Here is a 27,581-nt window from a genome sequence, read left to right on the forward strand (position 1 = left end):
TTATATTGCATCTTTTTAATCATGTATGACCATGTGTTTGGTCGAGGAGTTGTGTGCAGCAGTGTTAAAGGAGAAAACCTGTTTGTGCTGTCTATTGATAAAGGCTGACTCAAGTGGTTTGTTGTTACATTGTTTTCCAACCGTAAAAATTGCAACATTATGAATTCGAACCCAACATGCAGCCTTGCCCTTCCTTTACTGCATGCTTTAAGACAAGACGAACAAGTAGAGGCTCTGGGCCTCATTCATAAATCTATGTATTGAATGCTTTAGTTTACATGAGAATGGTTTTATGAACGATTTGCCAATTTTGTTGTGAAGGTGGTCTTATTTTCTGAATAGCATAGTACTGTTTCTGCTGTTTATTATGGTGCATGGATAGGTGTATTGAATTAACTGGAAATAAGTTTTTTTTTTATTATTTTCGATGGGATTGACAAAAACTGACATATTACACGAATTGATTTGATTGGATACAAATTGATGCAGTTGATAACTAGACACTCGCATGGTTAAACTGAGGTCATTTAACCATAGCCTAATATTTACTGTTTGAAATGTTTCACATAATGCTTTTTAAACGTTTTAATAGTATGCAGCATGCTTGTATTTCATTCCAAATATATCCATAAAATACTTTTAACAGTCAAAATACCATATTACAAATTTATTTTTGTTTAAATTCTATTTTATTTTATCTGTCTGTATTTTATATTTTAGTTAGATTTGTTTATTTCATTTTGAAATAAATTTGAATTGTATTCATCAATAATGCTTAAAATTAAACTAAAGTGACTGTATAATATTACTGTTCTTCTTGTTTTTTTGATAAAATAAATGCAGCCTTTGTGGGCACATGGCTGCTTTCAAACACATTTTTTAAAAGTCGTATTATTAGGTTTAAATAACCCAGTTTTTCAGTAGTTGTTTACCTTCTGATGACTTGTCATATTGTTTTAAGGTGTTGCCGTGAATCTTCTGTTTGCACAATACTCTCCACTAGTTTCCTCTCACTTAAGGTTTGATCATTTTACAAGCTTTTTCACTTCTCCCATTGACCTCTGTGCTTATTTATACACAAAGCAGTGTCCTTGATGTCCTACCTCTACCATTAACATAGCTGTATATTACACAGTGTTTTCAGGACAGTCGACTCTGATCCGATTCTCACGTTTGTCACTGATATGAGAGGAATGTGCAGCCTTCCTTAAACAAAGAGCTCATTGAGTTTGATGCAGTGCTTCATAGAAGCGTTGATTGAGGTGTATGTTTGTGTGTGTGTGTGTGTGTGTGTGTGTGTGTGTCAGGTGAAGATCAGTGCTTGGGGTTGTTGGGTATATAGTGGCCTGTGCTCTTATTATGCGACCTTCACTTTGATAACTTTATTTAGTCAAGGTCATGGTGCTATGACAAGTCACATTGTTTTCTCTTGTCACTGTGCCCTTCTTTTTCCAATCAACATGAGGACAGTGTGTTTTTCCAGTAAGCAGTAGGTAGACCCCCAGTCAAAATTTAGAGGCTATCCCTATTCCATATATTCACATTGATTTCATGGGAAAAGTTGCAGAATTAATTAATTAAAGAATGAGTGGTACATAAAAAATAAAAAAATTGTTGTTGGGCTTGGACGTGGATGATATATACATTTTCACGAAACAATACATTACACCTTAGCAACCACACAGCAATGCCCTGGCAACAACCCACCACAGTCTAGCGGTGGTTACTTTTTCTCTGGCAGGGTCAACCACTTTATTTTATTTTATTTGTTTTTAACATTTTACTCAGAAAATGTAAAAATACAGTTATCTTAAAGTTATTTGAAATCATAATAATATTTCACAATGTTACTGTGTTTGTATCAAATAAAAGCAGCTTTGGTGAGCATTCTCTCATGATGAGTTTGTGACATTGTTTAAAGTGTTTTCATTGGAAAATCCCTTTTGAGTGAAGTAAACTAGGTCTGTGTGCTGTCAAACATTTGCTTAATCAGTTATGGGCATCTATGCCAATGGGGCTGCCAAAACCCATAAACATTCCAAACCTCCCCATGTGTCATACACAACTTCTCTTGCCTTGTCTTGTGTCTCCAGACCAGTTTAACGGTCTCTCTCTCTCTCTCTCTCTCTCTCTCTCTCTCTCTCTCTCTCTCTCTCTCTCTCTCTCTCTCTCTCTCTCTCTCTCTCTCTCTCTCTCTCTCTCTCTCTCTCTCTCTCTCTCTCTCTCCTTTCTCTCTCTCTCTCTCTCTCTCTCTCTCTCTCTCTCTCAAAACATTATTCATGCTATATAGACACCATTTGCACAGTCTTACAACATTTTTATTCAAACAAAGGAAACATTGCATGTACTGTGCAGTCTATGGAGCAAGTGTAAGGGAGGAAACATCAAGAGGATTTAATAATGCAGGGTTCTCAAGTTTTATCAAAAGCTTGGAGTGAGATCACATGTGGTTAGACCGTGTGTCCACCAAAGCGTTTTTTCACGCACCTGGCGTAAAATTCTAATTGTTTTCAATGTGAGTTTTTTAAATGCCCCGTTTTTTAAATGCCATGAGCGTAGTAACAAGGCGCTGAGCGTGTATTTAACGCTCAAGTGCTGAGCGCCCGGCGTTTTTTACTGGTCGCCGAGAAAAATGTTCAATTTTGGGTAAAACGCTGCACTCATCACTGTCAATTTTCACCCAGCCGTCCAATCACAGTGGAGGAGGGGCGGGACAAATATCACACCGACCAACTGTCACAACATTCTTTCTGTACAACGACATCAACCAGCAGAGCTACCCGAACAAAATGGATGAAAAATAAATTTGTAGAATGAAACAAATTAACTGCGAAATCAGTTACAAGTAAACACTGCTGCGGATATTCTGTATCATAGCAACGAATCGTCTCAACTGAAAAAATGCAGCGCTGCCAAAACGCTCTCAAGCGCCCATAGGTAGGCGTTTGCAGCAGAAAAAGCACTAAAAACGCTTTGGTGGACACACGGCCTTAGGTGAGGAGCCCTAACTAGCACAAATTGAAATTATAACAATTGGTAAATCTGATAAATGTCAGAGCAATTCATCACATCAAATATAATCTTTAATATTATATATCAAAATTACAAATATACAAACATTACAAAAATATAACAAATTGTAAAAATGTTTTGACAGTATATAAAATATCACCCAGAGCACTCTGCTTTAATACATGTAGCCTTAATGTAACTAGAAAGACTATTAATACAGTATAATATATAATTTAAAATAAAATGAAGAAATACATCTTTATTCCTTCCCATACCCACTAACATTTCCCTTTGTTTTAGATAACGTAAGCTAGCCAATGAGCCAAAGCTTCTGCCCTGGTTGCAAAGTAGTTGTAGAGTTTTTGACTGCATCAATAATAATGTATACGATGGGCTAACGTTATATATTAAATGTTCTAGCCTAAAAATGTTAGACGAGTTTTCTTCCAACTTACCTTCTCATTCTCTGTGTTTGCGCGATGTTGTTGGTTACCTAGTAACGAACGGAAGGATGGCCGAGAATGTTCCGTCAACTTCCGTGTGTTCGCGCATATATGTTGCCTAGTAACGAACACAATCAAGCCGAGATACGTGCTGGCGGCAGGAAACTTAACTTTGTGTGCCTGCGCCTCGTATACAACGTTATATATAAAACTTACAGGACAACTTGGTTGGCATTGCCTTTTCAGAGTGAGAATACACGGTGTGGCATGTGAGCGTGTGAACTGGTTGAATTGCGTGTGTCTCACAGCCAATGCGTGAGACTTGAGAACCCTGATTATGTTTGTATTTAGTGTTGTCACGATACTGTAATTTTAACTTTGATACGATACCTTGAAATATATATTGATATTCGATACCATTTTTGATACCACAGGGAAAACTGCCATATATACCGCCATAGAGATAATTTATCTCATATATATATTTTTTTTTATAATTTTGTTGCAATAGCTTACAAACAGAGCAGGGAATCTTTTCTTGAATCATTAAACTAAACTAAAAAAAAACAAGTAAACAGTCAGTTATAAAATAAGAAACAATGCAAACAATGGCTCAGATAAATACAATTGAATAGAGACGCATGAAACAAACATGGCTTTACGTATTTCAGGAGGGTCTATTAGTAGTGGTCAGGTAAGGAATTGGCCTACTACAGAAATGAAAGTATAAATGTAAAATAACTGGATAGTCTTCATTGTAAAAAAAAAAAAGAAGAAATTTGGTACTCCCGAGCTGTTTGAGAGGTGGCTTTATGTGAGCGTATAGATTAGTGGTGCACGCACTTTTGGTGAGTGTCGAAACCTGTGGGAATGAGTAAAATTATGCACAATACCCGCAACCCTGCCGTGAAATTCAGGCCATCACCAAAACTTTTTCTACGATTCTGCCAATGATATTCAACGAGATAACACGCTAGGGTGGAATGGATCGCACTTTCGGTTCTGCACGCATGTGATTCGCGGATTAACTGCTAAATCATAGAGTGAAAGTTTATCATTTGGACGTGTATTGTCTTGCCAATTTACACATTCAAACCATTTTAATCGCAGAAGAAGAGACGAAAACCGGGACTCGCGCGTTATATGTGCGCACAGCCCCCAGCAACACACACTCTCGAAGCGCACAGAGAGAGAGAGAGAGAGAGAGAGAGAGAGAGAGAGAGAGAGAGAGAGAGAGGCGCGTGTCAGACAGCGCTCGAATACAGAATTGATTCCTCTTTCGCATTTCCTTCCCCTTGAATGGACACATAAACACAAAATTGTCAAAATACCTGACTGTCTAAATGGACGTCTCAACAACTATTTTCTCGTTTATGTCATAAGTGAACAGTTGAGAAAGAAATGGATGTTTTCCAGTCATTTTTTTCCAGTCTGTGCAGTCGGTCTTAAAGTGACAGAAGACACTTAATATATATACATTCACTGTTTTCTGTGTTATTGATATTAATAAAACAACAAAATACAGCTTTAACAAAGATGAAACTATATTTAATTTATACAGTGAACAAATAGTGTTATTTTACATTTAGGCTTAATTTCTGTACCTGAATACTACTGCTAGACTTTGTAAACTTTGTTATTTAGTATTCATCTCTGCTTGTAATTTGTGTGTTTGTTCTTATTTTATTAATGACTGTTAACTTGTTTTAAATAATGAGTGAACTTTATCAGTTAGGGTATTAGTTTTTAATGTAGCTATCGAAAAACTTCAAGTGAGCTTTAAGTAATAAATGAAAAGCAAAGTTATATTATAAAACTTATCTCAATTAAAAACTTATCCTAAACTACAGTATGAGATGTAACTGCTAAATCACAAAGTACCAGCGGCTAGACGAAACAAACTTCTATAAAAGCAATATCCAAAACTGTCTGTGCTGGCAAGGAAATACCTCTCTATCACTGTTACAAGTCCCCCATCAGAAAGGGTTTTTAGCACAGGGGGAACATTGTAACATGCCTGCGTTCCTCCCTGAAACCTCAAAATGTTGGTAGGTTAGTGTTCTTGGCCAAGAACCTTTAAGGTTCTGTGCCAATTGGAGCAAAAAGCACAGCTTTTGTTTAGTTATTTTTATTTATTATTGTAGATGTTAATGTTATCTTATGTTCAACAACATAAAGCTTTAAAACGATTCACTTTAAGGGGTCTAAAATAAAGAAAAGTGATTTTTTTTTTGTTACTCCTGCACTTTATTATACTGAATAACCTGTGTTTTTTGTTGTTGGTTTTTTTTTGTACTTGAGTGCAGTAAATTTTGGTTGAAAAAATGAATCGTGTAAGAGAATCGTGATCTCAATTCCCATGGAGAAAAATTGTGATTCACATTTTAGCATGAATCGTGCAGCCCTAAAAGGAGTATTGGAACTGTTTCAGATATTTGAGTATCGATACCGAAATATCTATATTTTTGACAACAATATTTTTCCCTGTACTCAAAAACAGGCTTAACGACACTTAATTTTAGATTTTTCCTCTCTGCATTGTCTCATGCTAAACATACTGGGAAATCTGGTATCCAGTCATATTGATACAAATTATTGATGTAATACAAAAGAAAACTATTGTTTATAAATGTAAGTGGATTGAACTTAATGAAATGTATTTGTGACAAAACATGTATTAATCTTATTTTAATTTTATCTTATCTTATTTTTTTTAAACTTAAGTTTTTTACACATTATTAAAACATTGTACTAATTTAGGAATTATACAAATATAAATGACCTACAATGCTGTCGATAGACTTTAACAACCTGGAACACTTCTTTAGCAATCTATTTTACCATAATTGCTGAACATGCTAACTCAACATTAATTAAACAAGCAAGGGGGAATAGATCTGTGGTCATAGTTAATCTTTATACCAATTAAATTTATACTTCTGAAATGCACATTAAAAGGGTGGCACCTTTTAGATTCCTATGGGATGTCTTGAAATGCCATGAAACTGGATAGTTGGCTTGATGTACTATGATTAGATCTAGATATTGTATTATGTTAAAGTGAAACTGAAGCACATCTTTCTACACTGCATAATGTGTCCTGTCATTATGGCTTCAGGTACTGGGTTTAATAGAAACGTTTTGTAAACCTCAACTGGGTGTCACTGCATGCAAAACTGTTTGACGTCTTGTAAATCACAGTGAGCTCATGGCTTGTTTGAGTCAGAGTTTCAGTATCCATATACCTTTTCTAAATCTCTACCCACTCTTGTTACTTGTAAATGTGACTCATTAGGTTGTTGAAATGATTGTAATTGTTATGTCAACCTATTTTAGCAACATATTACACTCAAACTGTGTTATCTCAGACTATAAATATTTAGGGAATTAGAGTTATTGTGTTAAGTACTGAATCATATTGTGAGGGAACTGAGTTATTTTACGCTTCCTGTGAACACATAGTGCAGTGGTTATTATGTTACCATGTAGAAGTGCCATGATGGTACTTTCTGTAGTGTGATTTTGTTGTTGGATTCAATGTAGAGTGTTCTTACACTTTTGGGTTTAATATATCACCGAGTTCATTACACATTTTGTTGAAAATAATTCCATCTATTCTAAACATAATAAATATAGCTGCAAGCAGTCATTTCCAGGGCCAAGTGCAAAAGAAAGCACAATGATTTATGCAAGCATGGCTGTGAGCTTCAGAGCAACTGCAACAATGAGTAATGCAATATTTTTATTTTTTTATTTTAGTCAAGATGGCTGAAAAATCACAAATACAATCACATGTAATGTGATTCAATTGCTTATCACTTTTGACCAATAGGTGGTGCTGTAACCAAATTGAGGTTGTGTGGTCAGTGTGAACAGACAATGACACATAACAAGTTTGGTGTCAATTTGGTAAAGCATTGCAGTGTCATCAGAATCAGCTTGGCACCATGCCATCAAAATCGTTGATCTGTTATTCGAGAACTGTTTGGTCAATCACAAAGCTTTTAATAACTTTTGGCTGACATGGTCTGAAGATGATCTAAACCAAATTTAGTGAAAATCAAACCAACTTTCCCGCAAGCGGTTCTATGGGCTTCCATAAGGAGCTTTCGCACCGGAGGAACCTTTTCATAGCTCCTAAAACTATTGGCGGAAGTACCCGGATTTTGTCGTGTTCGCACCGCAGGAAATAGCAGGATTTTAGGTCTAGGAACTTCTTTTGGAGGATCTAATTTAGCTCCTACTCCAGAGTAGGGTCTAAACCAGCACTTTAGGAACTACCAGTGACGTTAGTGTACGCTGATTGGCCAAACGCACGAGAAACACCAGCACCCGCCATTTTTAAAAAAGCAGTGTAAACACACAGATTAGAGCCTATATATTTACTCCAGAAACTCTATGAACATGGAAAACAGTGTTAGCCTTTAAACTAAGAAGAAAATCCAACGCAATTTTGAGGGGGCCAAGCCAAACATGATTATGTATTTCTGCTCAGCCAGCAACACTGGACATCAACCACACGACATACGCTAATACCTTTTCATATATGGTCTACTTCCTATGTATAGCAGTTCTATCTAATAACGTATTAGATAGATCATAAACTAATGCTAATTTTTTGAGATAGGAATTTTGGGTTTTCATGAGCTGTATGCAAAAATCATCAGTATTAAAACAAAAGACCTGAAATATTTCAGTTGGTGTGCAATGAATCTAAAATATATGAAAGTTTAATTTTTATCATTACATTATGGAAAATAATGAACTTTATCACAATATGCTAATTTTTTGAGAAGGACCTGTATGTACAAATATGAATTATACAAGATCATAGCTATTGGTAAGAATGATTTTATTAATAATTATTATAGGCTTAAATTAAAATATTCTGACAGTGAGACTTCGTAACCATAGGTAAAACCATGCATGGCTACTCACTCACTCACACTCTATAATAAATGCCTAAACAAGTAAAAACTATACACACAATTAATTATATATTTCTTTAGCCCCCTAATAAATCTAATGCAATATAATTGACTATAACATAGTATTCAATATAAATATTCCACATTTCTGCCCAAACCATGGTAAATTACTACAGAACATTCATGGTAAATGTTTGTAAGGGTGGTGATTAGTGATTTAGTCTTCTAACTTCGTTCATGGCACAATGTTTCTGCTATTTACCTCATCAGTCGTGTTGGGAATGTTGAGTTTCATCCGATTTAAAACTAGTTAAAATCATTGAGTGATTTCTGGTTTGTAACAGAGAGATGTGTCAGACTGAAACGCTTCTCACTGGATCTCGCAACACTGTTTAATAATAGTGTCCGGGAGTGGGAGTCAACGCAACTCCTTTAAGCTTGCGTTCCGTTATCCACTGCGCCGCCCTGCGTAGTTCAAAGTAAACTAGTGAAACAACTGAAAACAGCAATATTTGTTCTCTATTTGTGGTTACTGTGGGAGAAACCGCTTCAGATGATTCAGTGTCAGAACTGTCCGAACAAATCCAAATAGTTTCAGACCGTTATGCAAGCACGTTTGGCCAATTCATGGAAAGGAAATAATCGAACCAAAGAATGATTAATTCAGGAATGATTGATATCGCTGGTTCAGTCTACAGAAATACGTGACACACACATAATAACTGCTGAAATATTCGGACTGAAAACGTTTCTCAGGTCAGTCAGAGCGCTCATGGTACACACACAGTGCGTATAGCCATACAGCTGCAGGCGCCACTGCGGCCATGCACATTTCTAACCAAATTTAGCCACACCGCCAGGAAAAGAAGAGGGAGGTTGGGGTGCTCTCGGGCCAGATGGAGATGATTGGTGGGCCGGACCTGGCCCTGACCAATAATAGGGACACTAATTATTACAATAAGTGCCTACGGATCTTCGGTGCTTGGCCCCTAAAAATCCACATGAGGGCATGCATTAATCATTTTATCTTAATTAACCAAAGTAATTTTGGCATAGATACGTTTTTCTGAGTTGTATTCTTACTGTATATAAAGTGTATAACTAAAAACAGTTTAAAATGATGTTTCAAATAACTAATCAAATATAAAATGCATTCTGTTGTAAGTTGTAAAATGTGTTGTTTATCAGTATTTGACTACATACCTTTGCACAACATTAGAATTAGCCATTGTAATTGTTTTTTTTTTTTTTTTTACTTAATTGCTTGAAAGTACAAAATCTGCAAAAAAGGTAAAAATGGACACCAAGTTATAGGCCTGGAAACGACTTATCTCTCTTTCCTCTTCCTCCCCAGACGATGAAGTTGATCATAGTATGCCAGAGAGTGATGGAGCACATCCAGGAGCAGGAACCCCTTCGGCAAAGGGCAAAGGCAAGTTTTCCAACCTGGGCAAGATCTTCAAACCTTGGAAATGGAGAAAGAAGAGAAGCAGTGAGAAGTTCAAGGAAACATCAGAAGGTACTTGTCTTGTGTGATTTCGTGACAGTAAAACGGCATAATTACTGTCATATAATGCTAATACTGTTGAAACCTTTATTTTTGGAAGTTACAGTTATATGTTTTGATTTGTTACTAAATTTGTTACTAATTGGAAATTTTTTTTTTTTTAAGACCTTTGCCATTTTTCTATTATTTTGTGGTTTAAATTAGGATTTTGGAAATGGGGGAATGAAAAAAAACAAATTAGGCAATTGTTTAACTTTTGAGGTAACAGAATCCTGTATGCATTTTATACAAAACAGTGACTCCAGCACTCATGTTCTGATCTTCTTTTTTTTTCTTCTACACTAGTAGTAGCATACACACTACCAATGCAACTTTCCAAAGCATTGCAAATTAAAGTATTCCCCAAAACTCACTGCCTTGCAAAATCTGCTGCTTGTGAGATTAATGTACATATCTGCTCTCTTTTTGAATGATTAGTGCTGGAGAGGAAGATTTCGATGAGGAAACCTAGGGAAGAGCTGATAGAGCGAGGGTTACTTAAGGACATCCCAGAGAATGGTATGGCAAACTAGCAGGGTCAATGGTTCACTAAAGGGGAACCAAAGGTTTTATCGGATCTTTAACTTTCTTTAATAAAACATGTCCCGGTCATATTTTTTATGTATTATGTGCTGAATTGTTATTTAAAATAATGTACAAAATTCTATATGATTCTACAGTAAAATAGGTTACTTTACAAAATGGAAATTGCGATTATTCTTTTCTTTCCTATTTTGACATGTATACACATGAAACATCTTGTTTTTGTTTTTTCTTTGTTCTATACGTTTCGGTCTCACTCCATTACCCATATCTGTTGCAGAGAGTAATGACGTGAATCCTAAAGCTCCTCCAGTAAAGAATGGCCACACTGCTCCACTACCTGGAGAACGCAGGTCAGACACGGGATTGGAAGTTAAGGCACCAAATTCACGACCACACGGAGAAGAACAGAGGAATAGCCTCGCACCTGAACCGGAGCGGCGCAACAGAGCACCTTCTGATGTCAGTCGCAACCGTCAGCCGCTGGATGTGGACGCTCGAACGCGGTTACCACCTGAAACGGAACGGCGCAGCCGCATAGAGTTGGACTTGGAAAGACGTGCAGGATCGTTACCAAGAGAGAGACAAGGACAGGAGGAGGGACGTTATCGGCGGGACGACCGAGACGAGAAAGCGGGTAGGGACAGAGAACGAAGGGATAGAAAAGATGACAAGGACGTAAAGGCTGAACGTAGAGATGATAGAGACAGACGAGATAGGAAGCCGGATAAAGAGGACTCGCACGGAAGAGGTGAGCGAGATGAACGAGAGAAAGACAGGAGGAATGACAGAGAAAAACGGGAAGAAAAAGACTGGAGGGAGAGCAGGGACAGGAAACAGCCACGAGACAGGAAAGAAGATCATGAAAGGCGAGATGATCCCCCCGAGAGGTCAGACGATCGAGAGCGAAAGGAACTAATTGAAAGGAGGGAAGACAGGGAAAGAAGAGAGGAACGGGATAGACGTGAGGAAAAAGATCGAAAAGATGACAGAGAAAGGAGAGATGTCAGGAGACCAGAACCTATGAAACAGGTGTCTGATGGGAAACTAGTCAGGCCTCAGTCAGAACAGGACATGCGGCACATTCTTCAGAAGAGCTCGTCTGACATTGGACCGAAGTTGCGGCCGGTATCGGAGGCCATCCAGAGCAGCACACTGCCACGATACACACCTGCAGAGGAAGAATCAAGGGCACGAACAGGTAAAATTCCCACCCAGCTCGCTTCATGCATGACAATAGATTTGTGGTCTCATAACATTGAATAAAGGCATCACCAAAAACTGTGAGATTTACTAGGACACATTTTAATATTCACATACATCTAGGGCTAAAAAGAAATACTGTCACACTGGATGTGGTGCACTTGCAATACTTCCGACAAGAAGAGAAATTAATTTGGAACTTAGGCCATGTGTCACCAAAGCGTTTTTTCACGCAGCTGGCGTGTAATTCCAATTGTTTCCAAGGGCAGCGCCGCGTTTTTTAAACGCCATGAGCGTAACGAGGCGCTGAGCGTGTATTTAACGCTCAAGTGCTTAGCGTTCAGAATTTTTTACTGGTCGCCGAGAGTTGAAGAATGTTCAACTTTGGTTAAAACGCAGCGCTCATCACTGTCACTTTTTACACAGCCGTCCAATCACGGTGAAGGAGGGGCGGGACAAATACCACACTGACCAACTGTCACAACATTATTTCTGTACAACGACGTCAACCAGCAGAGCTAACTGAACAAAATGGATGAAAAATAAAGTTTTAGTATTAAACAAATTATCTGCAAAATCAGTTACAAGTAAACACTGCTGCGGATATTCTGTATCATAGCAACGAATCGTCTCAACTGAAAAAACGCTGCGCTGCCAAAACGCTCTCAAGTGCCCACAGCTAGGCGTTTTCAGCAGAGCGTCCAGCGTTTTCAGCTGGCTAAAAACGCTTTGGTGGACACACGGCTTTAAGCTTTGAAGCATTCAGTGCATTCAGTCTTAATCAGCTCCCTAGTTCAGTAGTCAGGGCACTGATGAAGGAGTCGGCCATTTTAAATGTCTCAATCGCGAAATCCAACCAGTGCACTGAAATGTTTGCTCCCTAAAAATTCTCACAATGCACTATGAAAACCAGGGAGCATTGATGCTCACTATGTCCCCTTAATGAAAGTTCTGAAGCACGAAACACAACTCACGTGAGCCAACTCACTACACATAATGACACGCGATAGATGTCTTAATAATACAAATGATTATTTAATTATATTTCAGCTTAAACACACATCGCTAGACAGGTAATGAACATAATCTAGCAAACATTTATTATTTATTTACGTCTGTAATGTTGCATATATATGTAACAAGCATTTATCATATTCATAAATAACATTAAATATAATAAATAACATTAAACAATAATGTCAGAAAGATATCAGGTCTGCTGTTTTTCATATATACCAGTAGTTGTTGTACAGTGACGACATTATGTCTCCGGATCCATGTCATCAGTGTATCAATGTGTAGTGAGCCAGGGTCCTTACTGCCCTTACCAGTGCCTGAATTTGTGTACATGATATAGGTGATATACACACCTGAACCAGCTAATCGAGGTCTTACATATCACCAGAAACTTCTAGCCAGGTGTGTTGAACATAAACTCTGCAGGAAAGTGGCTCTTTCGGGAGCAGGATTGGACACCTCTGGCGTAGACAGGGTCAAACTGTTGCAGCGTGATTAGACTACGTTCAGACAATAGGCAAAAGTGGTCTAAATCTGTTTTTTCAAAACAGTGTAAACACCATCTAAGATCAGAACTGATAGTTAAATCCAATAGTCCAATATATCCAAGCCTGTACAAGAATATCATACAAGGCATCATAGTTTTTTATCACACATGATCTTTCATTAGTGCTTCAACCTGTTTTTCAAATGAATGTGATTGTAATAGATGACAGTATGGTGTCTTGTTTTTGCTGTCAGGATAAAATTACAGTAGGGTGTCTGTGCCACAAATACATTTACTTGAGCTCTTCAAAGCAGCTTATATTAGGTTCTCGAGAAACAGCTTAGCTGTTGGGGGGGGGGTGGTGGGGTGAGAGAGAGAGAAGGTATGCAGTTGTTCACTGTGTGGCTGAAGTTTTGCTCAAAGCACAATGGTGTTAAAGAAGACATGAAACAGCTAGATTACAGTGTTGGGATTTTAACAATTGAAACCCTTGAGGTGGGAAATATTGATGGGTCCATCCCAAGTATGTTTAAAGTGCTCCTGCACCTCACCGCCACTGTTAACATGCTATACCTGATGTACTTGTGCCTGCTGTTGTGACTGTGCTGTGCACTTGTGTGTATTTTGTTAGCTGTGTTTATTTTGTTAGCTGTGTTTATGTTTGTGCATGTGTCTTGTGCTCACATTTAGGATCACTGGGTGTGCGATTTGTTCCTGAGCCCAAACCTGCAAGTACCTTCACTAAAGAGTCACAGCCACCCAATAAACAGGCCATTCTCCCTCCCAAATGGCTGATGGCTGCTTCCTCCTCCACAGAGCTTGCTCCAGTCCCATCCTCACCCCCCTCCTCTTCGTCATCATCATCATCTTCATCAGCATCGTCATCCGCTGCTCCCCCCATTGCTAAACCTCCTCCTCGGACTGTGTCTTTAAATGTAGACGACTCCTCCCGCACTAATCCCATCCACACTGTAACAGCACCTGAAATCCCACCCACTGTTCCCACCCACTCCACCTTGCCTGCCATTCCTGCCCACTCCACCCCGCCCTCTATTCCTGCCCACTCCACCCCTGCGGCCCCTATTCCTCCGACTGCTCCTAAACAGCCACCAGTGCCCCCTCCCAAACCTGTCCATCACAACAGCAACACTGCACTGCAAGGTGAGTCAATATTTGTCCTGTTTTTGGCTTCTGCTCCAAAGCTGCTACTGTAGATTATATGTGGCTTCATGCTGCTCTCGTCATAGACCTTAGCCAGAGTAGACACTACTGTGAGGGATGGAAGTTTGACTCGTTCAATATGTTAAAAAAATTGTGCAATATTCATGATCAGCTGGAATTTCTATAGTGATTCTAAATTTTTGTACAATTTTTATCCTGCCGGAAAAGGTTTTTGTGAGTTCATCATAAAATTATATAATAAAATGTTTTCTATTTTTGTCTTTTTAAATCCTTATCCTGTAATTATGAATAACTAGAAAAAAAACTGTCTAGAGTAACTGGGTCCGGATTCATGAAAATCATCTTGGGGTCTGAGGTGTTTTCTGGGTCCTGGAGGTGTTCTGACATGCTCTGACATTTTTTTTTATTTTTTATATATGATTTATTTATTGAATTTTTCACAACACCAAAGACAAACAATCAATATAAAAAATAATAATATAATAAAAACCACACAAAAAAACAGACATAAAAAATAAAATAAAAATAAACTTTAATACAAAAACACCAACACAAAATCCCTCACAGTACTAACAGGTTTAGTATAGTATATAATATATAACAGAGCTTTATGTCATAATACAGAAATAGGACAAGGTCAGCCTTAACTAGGTCCAGCAAGTAAAGTTGAGTAACCTCAAAACTTAGAAAGTAATGTGTGCTGCTAACGATAATACCAGTTGAAAACTGAAAAACCACTGAAAGTGCAGGGTTGGGTGGTCAGTCAGTCAATTGAGACTGCGTCCAGTTGCAGAGATTTAACATGCTCAAAAAAGGGTAACCAAATTCTTGAAAATGTAATCATGGAACCACGAAGGCAGTGTTTAATTTTTTCCAATTTAACAAAAAATAAGGCATCTTTTATCCACCGAGTATGAGAAGGGACTCGAGGACCCTTCCAATTCATCAAAATGCAACGTCTCGCTAGCAGTGAAAGAAAAGCTACCAACTCTGCGAAATGAGACGGCAATGAGTAATTAGTAGGTAAAACTCCAAACAAGCCGATTAGCGGAGAGGGATGGATATTGACTGAAGTAATAGCGGAAAGGGAGTCAAAAACCAACTCCCAGAAAAGAGATAAAACAGGACAAGTCCAGAACATATGAGTTAGATTAGCCGGTTCTACATGACACTTATCGCAGCTTGGATCTATGTCAGGGAACATACGGGCTAATTTACTTTTAGACCAATGTACCTTGTGGACCACTTTACACTGTAACACCCCGTGGCGAGCACAAACAGATGACGTGAGAACACGTTTCAAAATCGAATGCCATATTTCTGTCTCTATCTCTATATTAAGATCCCTAGCCCAGATAATCTGCAGACTGTCAGAATCCAAAGGGCAACATGTGAAAAAGGCATAATAAATCGTAGAGATGGCCCCTCTTTGATAAGGATTGATATTTGATATGGTATCGACAATGGTGGAGGGTGGGAATGAGGGGAATCCCAGAAAATGCTTGCGGACAAAGTCACGGACTTGCATGTATCTGAAAAAGTGGAACCTTGGTAAGTTAAAAACTTGAGTCAATTGTTCAAAAGAAGCGAATGTTCCGTCAATGTAAAGATGGAAATGATTGAATTAATGGAAATGATCCCATGGTCCACCCAGGCCGCAAAAGCCTTATCAATGAGAGAGGGAGGAAAGAGGGGGTTAGAATGTACAGGGCATAGAAGAGGTGTTGACTGTAAAGTAAAATGCCGCCTGAGTTGACTCCAGATCTTAAGACAATTTTTAACTATAACATTACTGGAGAAGGTTAAAGGTGATAACGAGAGAGGAAGACACAAAGGAGACGTAAGCGAAGTGCTGCCACAAGCAGCCTCCTCGATCCTTAACCAGGGTGGAGGCTGACCGCTGGAACAGCACCAGATTAACATATTACGAACATTTGCAGCCCAGTAATAAAACAAGAAGTTAGGTAGTGCTAAACCCCCCAGCTCCTTAGTTTTTTGTAAAATGCCTTTCTGTATTCTTGGAGTTTTTCCATTCCAAATAAATTGAGAAATAGTGCAATCTAAAGAGTGAAAGAAACGTTTTGGAATAAAAACCGGTATGCATAGAAAAAGATACAGAAATTTAGGCAGTACATTCATTTTTATACAATTTATTCTACCCGCAAGAGAAAGAGGCAATAGAGACCAACGATGAAGATCTTCGGTCAAACGATCCAACAGAGGAGAGAAATTACAGTTAATGTATGGAACAAATAAGTCCACTCCTCACGATCAAATGCCTTCTCTGCATCCATCGAAATAACCAACTCAGGGGTGGTAGAAGTTGAGGGAGAGTACAATATGTCAAATAGACGCCTGACATTGTTAAAAGAGTGCCTTCCCTTGACAAACCCTGTTTGGTCTATAAAAATGATTGAAGGCAAAACAGCCTCTAGACGCCTTAACAGCATTTTAGCTAATATTTTAACATCCGCACCTAATATAGAAATAGGGCGATAGTTACTACAGAGAAGGGGATCCTTGCCTTTCTTCAATAAAAGTGAAATGGTGGACTGTCTTAAAGTAGGAGGGAGTATGCCGCATTGTAAAGATTCGTTAAACATATTTAGCAGTAGTGGGGAAAGTTTATCTTTAAATGCTTTAAAAAATTCATTAGGAAAACCATCAGGCCACGGACATTTCCCATTCTAAATGGAGTGTAACGCATCTTTAATATCATCTACCGTAAAAAGCTCATCCATCCCAGAAGATGTCTCAGGGTCAATGGAAGGAATGTTTAAGGGCCTAAGGAAACTATCCAACTGAGCCTCGTCAGATGAACACTCAGAAGTGTATAACAAAGCATAAAAATTCCTGAATTGGTCATTAATAGTTTGAGGGTTAATAGTTGTGCCATTGACAGTATTAATTTTTAAGATATGTTGAGCCGAGGCAGATTGTCGAATTTGGTGAGCCAATATTTTGCCTGGCTTATCACTAGATTCATAATAGCTGTGACGAGACTTAAGTAATGCTTCTATTGCGCCGTCGGAAGCCAATATATCAAATTCAGACTTTTTATTAAGCAATTCTTTTATAAGTTCGGGTTCAGGTGCATCCTCGCATCTGGACTGCAGGTCAGCCAATTCCCTAGAGATAGAGATACTCCTTTCAACAGTGTTTTTTTTTCCGAAAGGCACAGAAAGAAATGATCTCTCCACGTAAATAAGCTTTGCATGCCTCCCAAATGGTTGACGCTGACACGTCTGAATTAACATTAGTGGAAATGAAAAGATCAATGCGACCATCAATGTTTTTTTATGAAATCCGGGTCAGTAAGAAGAATCGAGTTAAAACGCCATGGGGATCGCGTGAAGGACACACCAGGAAATGAGATATCAACTATGATAGTAGCGTTATCTGAAATAACTATAGGACTGTAGAAACAATTGTTAACAGAAGAAAGCAGCTTGTTGTCAATGAGAAAGAGGTCAATTCGAGTAAAAGTACCATGTACAGGAGAAAAAAAAGAAAACTGCTTATCACTGGGATTGAAGAAGCGCCATACATCCGAGACAGCATATTGCTCCATAAACAGTTGAACAACTTTAGATGATTTGGATGGAGAGATGGGCTTAGTGGATGAGCGACCGAGTGAGGGGTCCAGACAGCAATTAAAGTCTCCACCGAGAATAAGGTGACTAGACACTAAATCAGGAATTGAAAAAATAATTTTTTTATAGAAATCCTCATCCCAGTTTGGGCCGTAAACATTAGCTAGCGTCAGAGAAATGCCAAAAATGTTACCGGTAATAATAATAAAGCGACCATTGGGATCCGATATGATTTTAGAGATGGACAGAGGTACTGACCTATGCACTAATATTGCAGCCCCACGAGCCTTACTTGAAAATGAAGAATGGTAGAGTTGGCCTACCCATCCTCTACGAAGTTTAAGATGATCAGATGGTTTAAGGTGGGTTTCCTGCAAAAAAGCAATTTTAGCGTTTAAATGTTTTAAGTGATCAATCACTTTATTACGTTTAACAGGTGAATTAAGCCCCCTCACATTCCAGCTGACAAACCTCAACCCACCACTAGAAGCCAACTTGGCATTACAGTTTAACATAGAAAGGATATGTTAGAGGTGGTATAATCCAACAAATCTGCACCCATGACAGATTCACAGCAGCAGAAGAGAGGGAGGAGCAGGCAGCACACAAAATTAAAGAAAAAAGAAAAAAAAAAGAGGGAAAACACACACACACACACACACACACAGCACAAGAAACCAAACCAAACCACACACACACACAAAACATACTAACCCCAACCCGGTTGCTGTAGAGAACGAAACCAGCAACGAACACACCTCTGATACAACGATCAGCGAATATTACTACTTCCCTAAAACAATCGCACTGCCCCCACAAACAAGTGCAATTAAACCTAAGAGAACAATTAAACCATATTAAACAACTCGCATAAAACACATTGAAAAAAAACAAGGCCTGGACTTGTAAGACCCGTAACGTCAGATAATCAACAGAAAATAATAAAACAGCATTCACCTTAAAGCCGGTGTACAGTGCAAAGATGCATGTTATAAGAAACCGAATACACAAGACTTATATATAAAAAATAAAATAAAAAAATATATACCTATCCTATATTATATTAAAAAAAAGTAACATGCATTTACCGTCCGTAATAAGACAGGAAAAAGGTCTGCACCGTTTTAGCAACATCAGCCGCAGACTGAAAGTGCCAATTTGCTAGCTTACGAGTTCTTGTTTAAGTCCTGGTCCTGGATGAATTTAACAGCATCTGAAGCGGACTGGAGCCATGTTTTATCTCCGTTGGGTAGAGTGATGCGCAGTCTGGCTGGGTAAAGAAGTGCCGGCTTGAACCCGCGCTTTTATAGCTCCGTCATGGGACCTCTGTACTCGGCGCGCTGCTTCACCACGTCGGGGCTGTAGTCGTCAAACAGTCGAATCGTATGGCCTTTATAAAGCAGGACACCCTGTTAACGAGCCTCGCGAATTACAACGTCTTTAATTTGGAATCGGTGGAAACACAAGATAACAGGCCGCGGTCTCCCTCCCGGAGCCGGCTTAGGAGCGAGGCTCCGGTGCGCACGATCTAACTCAGGGGGCGAAGTGAGGACCTCCGTACCCAGGACATCAACAAGTAGTTGAGAAAAGAACTTTGATGGACGAGGACCTTCAATCGATTCAGGTAGGCCTATAATCCGAATGTTTTGACGTCTGCTACGTCCCTCCAAATCAGCTACTTTGAGTTTGAGCAACTCGTTGTCTTTCTGCAAAGCGGAGTAGGCGCCCTCAAGATGCTGAAGTCGTTGGTCAACTGAAGTGGCGTTAACTTCCAGAGAATCAATGCGTTGCTCGTGATCAGTAATGGTGGAATGAATGCTGTCCAGTGTAGATGCAAGAGACTCGAATGAGGATTTGAAATCAGCCGAAAGGGCCTCTCTGTGTTCATCCAGCAGTGAGCTAATGTCAGCCATGGAAATGCTAGCCGTTGAAGAACCCTCCTTCTCTTTTTCTGCATATTTTCCTTTAGCCTTAGACATGATGAAGTGTTCCGAGCACTTACAGTTTATTAAACTTTTGTTGACAGTATAAATTAAAATTGAAGGTTTGGCAAGAAAATTAAAAATGAAACTGTGGGAGCAGGCTGAGCGCGCGACTAATCTGCACTCCTCATAACCGGAAGTCTTATCATGCTATGACATTTGTGCTTATTTCTGTTACTTGTGACATTTTCATGGCTAAAGTCTTATTACTTTGTATTCAGCACAATCTCTGCTACAGTAATATGTCAGCAGCATGTATGTAAAAGTTTGTAGTTTTAAGATAATAATGTTTATGCGTGGTTTGTGAAAAAACAAAAAACAAATGTCACTGAAATAAGGTCATAAAACCCATTGTGATTATTTCTTCACAAGACTTTTGAAAATTGTATCACGTAGCCTAGAATATTTGCTCCAAAACTATGTGAAAATCATGCATTCTCATTTAGATAAGACAATATATTGATTTAAAATTTGTATGACGTGTTTTGTGTGAGAAAGCTTTATGCGAAGAGGCGTGAATCTCTCATTAATATGGATGCATTTTACACCTGAGAAAGACAAAGACCCTCCCCTAATGGCCCTATCAGGTAGGAGTGTAAATATTAATCGATTCGTAACGGTGCATCGATTATACAGCCGACGATTCAATGCATCCACAAGAGTATCGATTAATGTGTTTGTTTTGCCGCCTGTCTATTTTCAGCATCCGCTCATATGCGTACAAACGATTGTTGTTATGCACTGGGCTAATGTTAGTTAGTCACCGAACTAAACTGCGAGTGTGAATGCAGCCTCAGTCACTTAGTCGGCGAATTCCAAGCTAGCAGTTACTAACGTAAACAAACAGGCGCTAACGTGTACAAAAGGCTACTTCAACAGCTTACTTGAAAAGTCTAGGGTGCTTTCACACCAACTCGGAACGGAACGGTTCGCATGAAAAATCGCTAATTATGTAAATGCTGTCTGTCATGCGGACCAGGGTGCGCACTGGGGTACCAAACCCGAGACTGCCTGGAGGAGGTGCGCTGAGTTCGGTTGCACTCGAACCGTGCTGCGGCTCGCGTGAATGTGAAAGCATCACAGACTCGGGTGCGCACTTGTTCAGGAAGTAAGTGACCTGCGCATGCTTTTTAGTTGATTATGATGTATTTAGTTAAATAAAACACCTTTAAGGGATGATAGTGTTGATAATTTACCTTGGATAAGAGCGAGAGTGAGTCTGCAGTGTATTCGCACACACACAGCGCGTGGACTCAGGGCAACACATTAATGGAAATCCACTGTCTCCTGCGTTTGCAATCTGCAAAAAGCCAAATGCCACACACAGTGAACCGGTGTTGTTCACTCAGCTGTGCATAATAGCACCAAATAAAATAAAAAAAACACAATATATTGACCCGCGTTCTGTTTTCTATCATGCGTCGTGCACGTTTGCAATTGCGTAAGATGCACGGAAACGCACCACAATTCGATAGAATCAAGTTTTGTACTGTATGCAGTAACTGTTAAATTTGCTGTTCTATTTGCAGTGCATTGAGCACAACATACACATTATGTGAATAGAATACTGTTCCTGTATTCTCAATAAAAGGCAAATTACAAAAAATTTTGTTCATTTATTTGAAACTTAATAGATATCATGTAAAAATATCGAATCGAATCGTATCGCGGGGAATTCTGAAGTATCGAAAATAATCAAATCGTTGGCTTAAGAAATTGGTATCGTATCAGATCGTCATGTAGGCTCCGATTTACACCCCTGCTATCAGGTGCTATCAGGCCCGATCATTATGAGGAGCCTTGCACAAACATTGAGTAGAAATTAAAAAAAGAATGGCTTTTAGATTGTCTGGATTTATTTACAACACAACATAATCAAAAGATACACAACAAAGGACAAAAAGTACATTAGTAAACACACTGATCTAAAGACAAAGACTTAAACAGTCACACACCTTTGTACCATTCCTGAAACATAGTAGCCTACATACCTGTCATGTCCAAGGTGTTTGACTTTTAATTTTACCATGTTCATGTACAGAGACTCATGTGAATGCTGAAGTCAGCAGGACTCATCCAGTGGCATCTGGTCCCTTTCTAAAAAAATAAATAAATAAACACCTGTAAACATGTTGATATCAAGACAAACTATAGGGCTGCAATAACAATTGATTTGTGAGAGAAAAAGTTGCAATTACCTTTTTAATATTTTTTTATTAACAAACAAGCTTTCATAGTTTTTTTGTTCACCTTGCATTTTAAATAGTTATTTATCAGAGCCTGTCTCAGGATCTTGTGGCCTTTTGCATTAAGGCTACGTTCACACTGCAGTCTAAAATGACCCAATTCCGATTTTTTTGCCCCTATGCGACCTGCATCTGATCTTTTCATGACCGTCTGAACGACACAGATGCGTTCTTTTGAAATGCGACCCAGGCCACTTGGGTATGTGGTCCAAATCCAATATGTATCCGATCTTTTGAAATGCGACTTAAATCTGAACGGCCAGGTCGCTTGTATCCGACCCGCACGTCATTGATATGCGACAAACGTCATCATTCTGCATTGAAGTAGGCGAGAATGAGAAGATAAACAACAACTGGCGGACGATGCTGAGACCAGTCAATGGAAAGGGAAGCGAGGTTTCTGATTTAATTAATATTTGGACGTCGTTGACCGTTGAGTACTTTTCTGCAAATGCGGGTCACTTCTGGGTCATTTCACATTCACGTTCTCATTCACACAGGAGATCACAAAAGGTCGCATTTAATTGGAAATGTGAACGGCCTTGCAATTTTTTTTTTCTTCAAAAAAACGTAATTTAGCATTAAGCCCCAGCTTAATGCTTAACCCCCAGCACTGTGAACGCAGCCTAATTTGCCATCTGTCTTTCTTGCACTCTCACTGTGATAGCGCTACCAGAGTGAAAATAGCATGTAATTATAAAATTTATAATATAATTTATTCTATTTGAGTCACTTCTGTAGAGTTCTTTCTGCATTTCGAATTCAGTAAAAAGTCACATCACGGACAATCATTGTTTACATGATATTTCATTAGTGTCACTTCATAGTATTAATGAATTGATTGTATTAGTGTCACTTCATAGTATTAATGAATTGATTGTATTATTGTATTATATAGGTATTAATATGTATTGACTAGAGTAACGTTGTATCGCTGAACATTTGAAAAAACCCTATTAATTCATTCCACATCTTACCTTTAGGGTTTTAGGCAAGTTGGAGGTTATTTGCAATGTAGATTACTACATGCTGTAAAAGTATTATTCATTGTCATTCCATGTTAGCTGTTGAATTTATTTTAATCTGTATAACCTTATTGTAAATTGTTACCTACATATTACATTAGCAACATATAATTTTAATTTTTTATATTTTAAATAATGTCTATAAATATCTTTCATATCTTAGTTTCACTTGTCCAGACTTTTGATTATCTGCACAAACTCTGCTGAACTTTGTAGCTTTCTTAGGTAAAATAACAGTCAATTTAGGATGGGGTGGCCCAATTTTTTTTTTTTTTTCTAGCTTAATTTCTCTGGGGGAAAATAATTAAAGTAATCTGAGAAAAAACTATGCTTTGTCATTAAGTACTTTCAGTACAGGTTTGTACAGATATTTAATCTGGGCCTATCTTCATATTCAATCGTTGTAGATTAGTTCTGAAAGTCATTTTCATTTTCAATGTAGCATTTATGCAATTTGGAGGTTTTGTTGCTCAAGAAATTAAATGAAAATAAATTAAATTAAAGTTCATTAGGGCCACTCCATACATTTTACTTTAAGGTTATCCTTTTACAAACAGCTGTTACTTGCTTCGCTTGGTGGTATATCATTGCAGTGATAGAAGGAATGCAGTTTATCATTACATTTTTTACACATACATACTAAATGTAGAAATTTCGCTACCATTGGACAAAGAATCTGAACTGGCTGGTGTCAAGTGTTATTTATAGGCTTTGTGTGTTTGTAATGTATAGCACAGCGAAGAGAAACAGGAAAGAAGAGAGGGAATGCTTTAAGTAATAATAAATGATGGCCTATTTTCTCCATTGAGTCTATGTGTTGGTCTTCAGATGGCTGTAGAGTCCAATCTGCAATCCACATACTTTGGTGCAGTGTGGGCAGGGGAGAGTGGTAATCGTTGGTGGTGGTTGAGCCTTTTTATCTTTCTCCTTTCAAAGCTGCCGCTTTGTTTCTGTGGGTCGGCAGAGTTATATTTCATGACATGCTGCACCTTCATGCACTGCTTTCTTCCAGGTGCTCGTGTCCAATGCAATGTGTTCCCAGTTGCTCGATGTGATATGGAATTTCTTCAGAACGGCCTTGATATTGTCCTTGTAATGTTTCTTTTGCCCGCCAGTTGCTCGACTACTTTCCTTCAGCTGGGAGTACAGGATATGTCTGTTGAGATGTGTATTGGACATGCAGATGACATGGCCTGTCCATCGGAGTTGGTACTACATTATTGTAGTGGTGATGCTGGTCATGTTGGCTTCCTCCAAGATGCTGATGTTGGTGTGTCTGTTCTCCCAGCTGATCCTCAGAATCTTTTGTAAGGATCTTTGATGGTATTGTTCCATGGCTCTCAGGTGCCTGCTGTAGGTGGTCCATGACTCTGATCCATACAGCAGGGTGGGGAGGACAATGGCTCTGTAGACCAGAAGTTTTGTTTGGGCTATGAGGTCTCGGACTTCGAAGACTCTTTTCCTGAGTCTGGCGTAGGCTCCACTGGCACAACTCAGGCAATATAGACTCAGAGTCTATGGCAGCTTTTGAATAACCTCATCTCCATACTGGCATGATGACTCAGACCCCAACCAGATGGAACTGGATAAATATTGTGAAAGCTCTGATCCAATCTGACTTCTGACCTATAATGCTCCTGAATCATAATCATACACTGTTCGTTCGTTGGCCAAAGGAGGACTGGCCCCCTGACTGAGCCTGGGTTCTCCCAAGGTTTTTTTCTCCATTCTGTCACCTGATGGAGTTTTGGTTCCTTGCCACTGTCGTTTTATTCGCCATTGGCTTTTCGCTTGCTTAATTGGGGACATTTAACATTTAATTATGAATTTAACAATACTATTACAACTTTACTTTCCTGTTATCTCTGTAAAGCTGCTTTGAAACAATTTGTATTGTAAAAAGCGCTATATAAATCAGGGCTCGACATTAAATTTTTGAGGCACTTGTCCCTTGGACAAGTAAACTTATGTTTCACTTGGCCATGCACAAAAGTCACTTGTCGGGGTAATCAATTTGCAAGTCCTGTCAGTTTAAACATCAAGCGCAAGAAAACTGGAACTTGCGCACTGTTTTCTGTCAGCCTTTCTAAACCGTATTTTTGTCCCGCCGAAGCCTTATTTGTCCGGTGAGTGATGTTGATGACTGACTGCTGCGCTTGTTTAACTTAGAGAACGAGCAGAGAGAGCGAAAGCCCCGGTCGTGCGGGCGCACTCTCACACAGTCTTCAAACTGTCTTGCTCTCTCTCCCTCCCTCGTGCATATTAATGAATTGAGTTGACTGAAATATCTTTGAGAATAAACGATGTTAAAAGGTCAGAAGACCGAAGTTTTTTTTTCTGAACTACCACTGGTTGTGAATTGTGCTAAAATAATGTTGCCTTATCTTCTCTGAAAAGCGTTCCACACATTCAGATGACATAAACCACACTTTCAATAAACAAAAAAAAATCTATCCAGTGATGAAATGTTTTCTGTGTTGACACAAATCTTGTGCGATGTCCTAAACCGCCTGTATAATCATACGTGTGCCGTGGTCCGTTAACGTCCGATTCGCGAACTAACGTTAATGACTCCTTTAAAGCGACTCACTATAATGAATGGTTAAAACAACTGATCTGTCCAACACTGAACTCAAGAGACATCGGAATCGGAAACACTATACAATAAGGTTCCATTTATTAAAGTCTGGTTAAATGATTATTTAACATTCTATTAATATTAGTTTCTATGCGGGTTTACTCCATGACAAAACCACCCCAGTCATTCTACAATGATTCATTCTTTACAAATAGAGCTATTCAAGTCATCTGGTGAAATTGTTTTTATATCGCATTATTACATGGCTTGGTTGAATTCTAATGTAATTGCGGCCTGTTATCTCTTGATAACAGACCGCTGCTAACTTAAGTCAAAGTATAACACCGTTGCCATGAAAAACAGAGCATTGCCATGGATTCTAACCGTAGAGACGGAGCGGACTATTTTCTTTAGCGGAAGCAATACAATCGTTTTTAAATCAATAAACTCCTTTTTAATTCAAAATTTTGTTTAAAATCATTTATTTATTTGGTAGGTAGCCATGTAATAAGCAGGATAATGTAGAGTGAGTCGGTTGTTATAGCGAATACAACCCCTTCAGGCTGATTAGGACCCTGACGCGAATCGAAGCTCGCTCTACATTATCCCTTAACGTTAAATATATATCACAGAAAAATAAAATATTGCAATGTCATTTTTTACCAATGTCGTGCAGCCCTAATACAAATGCTGTTAATGGTTGTTTACAGTTACACGGCTAGCTAGCTAACGTCACTTAGCTTGTCAGCCAGGTTGGGTTGCCCCCGACAGACGCCACAGAGCATAACTCCGTCTTCATAAATAACCCAGTCGAATTCATCTTTCCATTTGGTTACAAATGTTCGTTCCCGTTTTAATTCGTATGGTGCTGTTGGTGCAAGGTGACTTGTTTTTGGAGCTTTTCCTGGCGCTTCGCGGGGCTGCGGAGCCTGAAGAAACATCACTCCCCACCACTGTTCTTGAGTCAGGTAAAAATGTTTAAACTCCTGATTGGCCAATCAAAGCATTCTGAGCTGGACGCTGGTTCGACGGATTGTGGGGAAAAAAATTAGTTCGTTTCAAATCGGTAAAATTAAATCTGTAAAATCGACGTAATGAGTGGCACATAACATGAAGTAACATGCCATTTTATTTTGTCTGAAATTTAACTTGTCCAGTGGGACAAGTGGGTAATTTTCTTTTCCACTTGTCCTACAAAAAAATCCACTTGTCCCGGACAAGCGGACAAGCCTTAATGTCGAGCTCTGTAAATAAAGGTGACTTGACTTGACTTGAAGAAAGAAGGCTGCCAAGGTAGGTAAGTGGTCCACATTTTCAAGAGTGGTGTTGTCCACTTTAATTGTTTGCTGGGTAGCTGGCAGGTTGGGTGGAGATTGATATAGGACCTGGGTCTTCTTGATGTTTAAATTTAGGCCCAGGGCTCTGTGTGCCATGGCATAGGCATCCAGAATGCCCTGGAGGTCTTCTAAGGAGTGTGCTGTGATGATGTTATCATCTGCATACTAAAGCTCTGTGGTGGTGGTGAAGTTGACTTTGCTCTTGGCCTTGAACCTGTTAAGGTTGAAGATTCTGCCATCATTTCTATACATGATTGGAATCCCCTGTGGCAGCTCTTCGCCAATGAGGTGGAATATGGCTGCAATGAAGATGGCAAACAAAGTAATAATGCATCCCTGTCTGACCCCTTTTTCCACCGTGAAAGGCTCGGACTCGAAGCCGCCGTTGCTGAGCACTTTGACTGACATGCCATCATGTAGAAGCCTCAGTATTCTGATGTACTTGTCATGACAGTTGTA

The 27,581-nt window shown here is 38.9% G+C and overlaps 1 protein-coding gene across 8 annotated transcripts in view; it reads left to right on the forward strand.

Moving 5' to 3' along the window:
* Positions 1-27,581, forward strand: part of phactr4a (phosphatase and actin regulator 4a) — a 98,549-nt gene that overhangs the window by 56,905 nt on the left and 14,063 nt on the right. For 4 of the 8 annotated variants that reach the window (XM_077200113.1, XM_077200115.1, XM_077200114.1 and 1 more), the window contains 4 exons: positions 9,738-9,902; positions 10,368-10,448; positions 10,753-11,673; positions 13,870-14,340. In XM_077200113.1, coding sequence (XP_077056228.1) covers positions 9,738-9,902; positions 10,368-10,448; positions 10,753-11,673; positions 13,870-14,340 — 1,638 coding nt within the window. The remainder of the gene's footprint in view (positions 1-9,737; positions 9,903-10,367; positions 10,449-10,752; positions 11,674-13,869; positions 14,341-27,581) is intronic. The other 4 variants (XM_077200119.1, XM_077200117.1, XM_077200118.1 and 1 more) reach the window with 1 other exon arrangement.

This window comes from Siphateles boraxobius, unplaced genomic scaffold, assembly GCF_051911475.1.
Source record: "Siphateles boraxobius isolate OS27281-9 unplaced genomic scaffold, OSU_SipBor_1 43, whole genome shotgun sequence".
Taxonomy (NCBI): domain Eukaryota; kingdom Metazoa; phylum Chordata; class Actinopteri; order Cypriniformes; family Leuciscidae; genus Siphateles; species Siphateles boraxobius.